Source organism: Otolemur garnettii, unplaced genomic scaffold (genome assembly GCF_000181295.1).
Source record: "Otolemur garnettii isolate 467f Iridium unplaced genomic scaffold, OtoGar3 scaffold00292, whole genome shotgun sequence".
Classification (NCBI taxonomy): Eukaryota; Metazoa; Chordata; class Mammalia; order Primates; family Galagidae; genus Otolemur; species Otolemur garnettii.
Window position 1 is genome coordinate 643,733 of NW_003852687.1, and position 5,660 is coordinate 649,392.

At 43.3% G+C, this 5,660-nt stretch overlaps 1 protein-coding gene across 3 annotated transcripts in view; it reads left to right on the plus strand.

Annotated features, from left to right (window-relative positions):
- The window catches only part of LOC100957096 (glutathione S-transferase theta-4), a 38,280-nt gene that overhangs the window by 5,672 nt on the left and 26,948 nt on the right, over positions 1-5,660 (plus strand). The window contains exon 5 of one of the 3 annotated variants that reach the window (XM_003803294.2): positions 812-1,120. The exons of the other annotated variants lie outside the window; for them this stretch is intronic. Coding sequence (XP_003803342.1) covers positions 812-1,009 — 198 coding nt within the window. The 3' untranslated portion in view covers positions 1,010-1,120. Of the gene's footprint in view, positions 1-811; positions 1,121-5,660 lie in introns of those variants that run through there. 3 annotated transcript variants of the gene reach the window in all.

Sequence of the window (5,660 nt, forward strand, 5' to 3'; positions counted from 1 at the left end):
ACAGGCGCCCGCCACAATGCCCGGCCATTTTTTGGTTGCAGCCATCATTTTTGTTTGGCGGGCCTGGGCTGGGGATTCGAACCCGCCACCTTAGGTGTATGTGGCTGGCACCTTAGCTGCTTGAGCCACAGGCGCTGAGTCAATGTTTTCTATTTTTATAGAAACGGGTCTTGCTCTTGCGCAAGCTGGTCTCGAACTCCTGAGATCAAGCATTCCTCCTGTCTTGGTCTCCCAGAGTGCTGGGATTATAGTTGTGAACCACCATGCCTAGTCACAGCACAGGGTTTTTTGAATCAGGGAGGGGAGGGTCACAATCCTCCATGCTTGACAAAGATTCTCCAGTGTATGGAGGAGCTAGTGGGTGAGCCTGAGATATGGAGAACACCTTGCTTTTCTCAGTCAATCCACCAGAATCCCAGATGCCTCCTCCTAAGGCTCTCCATGAAATGTCCAGAGGCCTCTAACCTGTCCTTCAGGTCTTGTCTCTTTTCTAGAGCTACAGACAGACAGCTATGCCAGGCAACTCTCCTAGTTGGGTCTGAGGGCATCCATGGTGCATTTGAAGGCACATCTGGGAGTGGAACATTTATGTGGCCTCTACATGCAGGGGAGGGATTAATATGACCCCTGGGACATTCCAGATCCCCCATGTCCATCCTTTATCTATTCCATCTGTGATGCCTCACCCAGGCCTTGGGTGTCTTCAGACTAGTTCTTTGCAAAGGCAGATGGGAAGGGTCCCTGAGACTGTAGGAAAGGACCCAGGTGGGGCTGGACCCCAGGCTGAACACACTTTCCTCTTTGTCCACAGCCCCTGGCGAGCAACCATAACGTCTTCAACACCAGCTCCAAGCTGGCTGAGTGGCGCATGCGGGTAGAGTTGGCAATTGGCTCTGGCCTCTTCTGGGAAGCCCATGAGCGCCTGGTGAAATTGTCAGAATGGGACTGTTCAACATTGGATGCAACGGTCAAGGAGAGGATCTGTGAGTTTCTACAGAAGTACAAGTGATCCCAGAGGCAGCCCATCCTTCAGGGCTTGGATGGTGTAGCCCTCTGAGCCTCCTTCCTCAGGGTAGATGTTAAAAAACAATTCTGTTTTCTGCCTAATAAAAAAATAGAACAACAGCCTGGGGCCTGCAGCACAGTGGTTATAGCCGGCCACATGCACCAAGGCTGGCGCGTTCATGCCCAGCTTGGGCCTTCTAAACAATGACAACCGCAACAAAAAAATGGCTGGGCATTGTGGCCAGCACCTGTAGTTCCAGTTACTTGAGAGGCTGAGGCAAGAGAATCGCTTAAGCCTAAGAGTTTGAGATTGCTATGAGCACCATGGCACTCTACCCAGGAAGACATAGTGAGACTCTGTCTCAAAAATAAATAAATAAATAGAAATTGAAAAATAGAACAACCATCATGGCTGCTGAGCCTGGGACAGTTGGTGTAATTGTAGGGGTTATCATGAGAGGCGATGGTGTTCAAAGGTCCTCCCAGGTTCCAAATGGAATTTTAAAATTAAAGATTAAATATAACTACCTTGTCACTAAAAATAGTTGATAACTTCAGTAGCTTTTTAAATTTTTTAATTAATTTATTTTTGGAGATGGAATCTCACTTTACTGCTCAGGTTGGAGTTCAGTGGTATGATCATAGCTAACTACAGCCTTGAACTTCTGGGTGCAACTGATCCTCCGCCTCAGCCTCCCAAGGAGCTGGAACTATAAGACATGCCACCATTCCCAGCTTCTACTTTTAATAATAGAGCAACAGCAAAAGATCATACAAGGAAGCAGAGGACTTGAACGCTACTATGAACCAATTGGGACGCACAGAACACTCCACCCAACAACAGCAGGGTAAAGATTGTTCTCAAAAGTACTTGGAATATTCTCCAGCAGAGACCACATGTTCATTCATAAAATAAGTTTCAAATTTAAGGCGACTGAAATCACACAAAGTGTGTTTTCCAAACACAATGGAATAAAATTAGAAATCAATAAAAGAAGGAAAATTTAAAACTTCACAAGTAGGTAGAAATTAAACACACTCTTAAACAAACAATGGGTCAAAGAAGAAATTACAAGAGAAATTAGAAAGTGCCTTGACCTAATGAAAATGAAAACATAACATACCAAAATGTATATAGGCTATAGCAGAAGGGAATTTATAGCTGTAAACACAAACATTAAAAAAGAACAATCTCAAATCAATAACCTAACTTTACACCACAGGAAACTAGAAAAATAAGAGCAAACTAAACCCAACACTAGCAGAAGAAAGGAAATAAAAAAGATTAGAATGCCATCTGGAGATAGGCTAGGCATGATGCTCATGGTTGTAATCACAGTGATTTGGGAGGCCAATGTTGGAGGATAACTTTACCCCAGGAGTTTGAAACTAACCTGGATAACATAGTGAGACTTCATCACTACCAAAAAGAAAATATCCAGGGAATTGATTGATCAATCCCAGGAATTTACAATGAGCTGTGTGGTTGGGCTGCTGCACTCTAGCCTGGGCAACCGAACTATATCTATTAAAAAAAGAAAAGAAAAAAGAATGGAGATAAATGAAATAGAAAATAGCCCCCTCCAAAAAAAAAATCAATGAAACCCAAATTTGGATCTTTGAAAAGATCAACAAAATTGACAAATTTCTTTAACTTGAATAATCAAGTTTTTCTTAATTTAAGATTCAAATTAACAGTACTTATTGGAAAATGAAGTAGAGACATCACTACTGATCTTACATATGTGCAAAGGATCATAAAGAAATACTATGGGGCTTGGTGCCTGTGGCTCAATCGGCTAGGGCGCCAGCCACGTACACCTAAGGTGGCGAGTTCGAATGCCCAGCCTGGGCCACCAAACAACAATGATGGCTGCAACCAAGAAATGGCCGGGCGTTGTGGCGGGCGCCTGTGGTCCCAGCTACTTGGGAGGCGGAGGCAGGAGACTCGCTTGAGCCCAGGAGTTGGAGGTTGCTGTGAGCTGTGATGCCATGGCACTCTGCCCAGGGTGATAGCTTGAGGCTCTGTCTCAAAAAAAAAAAGAAACACTATGGATAATTGCATCTAAACAAATTAGATGACTTAGACGAAATGAGCAAAATCATAGAAACACACAATGTATTAAAACTAACTCAAAAAGTAATTGAATAGCCAGGCACAGTGGCTCATGCCTATAAATCCAGAATTTGGAAGGACAAGATGGGTGGATTGCCTGAGCTCATGAGTTAGAGACCAGTCTTAGTAAGAGCAAGACCCCATCATTAAAGCATAGCTGGGTGTTTTGGTGAGCACCTGTAGTCTCAACTACCTGGGAGTCTGAGGCAAAAGAAACATTTGAACCCAAGCGTTTGAGGTTGCTGTGAGCTAAGATGCCTCAGCACTCTACCAGGGGTGACCTAGTGAGACTCTGTCTCAAAAAAAAAAAAAAAAGTAATAGAACATTTCAATATACATATGACAAGTAAAGAGATAGAAATATTTGTTTAAAAAATTTCTACAAAGAAAAGCCCAAGACCAGATGTTTTCACTAGTGAAGTCTACCAAATTCTTAAATTAAAACTGAACCATTACAAACTCTTCCCAAAAACTGAAGATGAGGGAGGAAGCACTCCCCAACTCATTGTATGAGACCAGCATGACTCTGAAATCAAAGCCAGAAAAAAAGATATCGCAAGAAAAAAAAATACAAAGTAATGTCCTGTGAATGTAGACAACAAAATCCTTAATAAAATATTAGCAAATGGAATCCAGCAGCATGTTAAAAGGATTATATGCTTTGGCATTTATCCTAGGAGTGCAAAGATGGTTCAATGTATGAGAATCAATTCCATGTAAATGTACCATATTAATAAAGGACAAAAATCACATGATCATTGTAAAAATGCAGAAAAGCCATGATGAAATCACTCAACAGATGAAGACTAGAAGGGAATTTCCTCAACCTGATAAAAAGCACCTGTGAAAAACTTACAAGTAACATTGTACATAGTGATGAAAGACTGAATACTTCTCCTGCTAATCTCAGTAACAAGACAAAAATGATTACTTTCACTACTTCTATTTAACATTATACTGAAGGTTCTAGGCAAGGAAATTAGGCAATAAAAAGGAATAAAAGACATCCAGATTGGAAAAGGAAAATGTAAAACTATTTCTTTTCACAGGTGACATACTGTACATAGGAAATCCTTGAATTCACTAAAAAGCTATTAGTTGTAATAAACAAGTTTTGCAAGGTTGCAGGATTCAAGATCCATGCACAAAAATCAATAGTATACATTTGCAATGAACAATCAAAAAATGAAATTAAGGAGGCAAAGATGGCCAACTGGAGCCAGCTTTCCACAGAGGCTCCCATCTAGAAGGAGAGTTAAAGGACAGAAGTTTAGCAAGTAAGCTGATGGTTTGGAGCTGAGCCAAGAGAGAAGGTTGAAGAACACACATCAACCCTGCTGAGACAAGCTGCGACCCCAAGGAAACAAACAATAGGTACAAAATCCATCATCAAGCAGACGGGAGTCCCCTCCCCCATGAGAATGGCTCACAGTATACTCTCTACAAACAAGCGAGCAGAGTTCTGATATCCTCCTATTTTATCCCATGGGAGATATCCTCTAAAAACTGGAACTCCTTCCCCAGAGAGGACCCACTAGTGTGCCATGGCACTCTCCCGCCAGGTGTAAAAATGTATATATTCTCTACCTGCAGTTCTGAACTTCCCGCACTCCCTTCCACTCTCACCCTGAGATCTGAAAGCCTGTCCCCCTTGGAGTCCAGAAACTTGGGCATTTTCTCGAAAGGTGTGGGCAAGGCATGGGCTGTTGCAGGTCTGTGCTAATTCTATGGCATAGGGTTAAAGAGAGGACTGTGGACCAAGGAAGCCATACGGGAGAGGGAGAAGCAGTGCCCCACAGCACAGAGCAGTAGCGGTGGGAAAAATAGGGCTCACACCCTGGGGGATGTTTTGGAGAGACACTTCCCACCTCTCTTGGCGACTACTCTGGCGGCAGCCACTGGTGGAACAGATCTGAGACAGAAATGTAGGCCTGGTGAGTAAAGGGTATGCCTGACGCAGTATCTGCCCTGGTAAAGCACAGCGGGGACAGAGACAAGAATACGCATGCAGAGTTGGCAAACTCCCAGGGCAGGGCTGAGTCAGAAGTGCTGCTTTCGTGAGCCTAAGAAGCACCTGGCCCTCAGGGGTACATAGCTAAGACAAAAGCAGGCGGGGCAACAGCACCAGCCCAGGGAGAAGCAAAAACTGAGACCTGAGTGTGAGCTCTAACCATGCCTGCCCTAACACAGAGTGCAGCAGAGACAGAGACACCAGCTCCATGAGAACTGGCGCAAAGGCAGTGGCACAGGGTGGGGCTAAGTCACAGGTTCTGTGAACTCAAACAGATTCTGAAATTCAGATAGCAGACAGTTTCAGAAACTTAGCAGGCTCAACCTGAATAAGGCATCTCCCAGACACACTATAATTAACTTTGGCAAAGTTAATATAAAGGAGAAAATTCTGAAAGCAGTCAGATGTAAGAAAACCATAACCTACAAGGGGAAGAATATTAGAATGACTGCAGATCTCTCTGCTTAAACCTGTCAAGCTAGAAGAGGGTGTTCATTGACTTTTAATCTCCTAAAGAAAAATAATTTT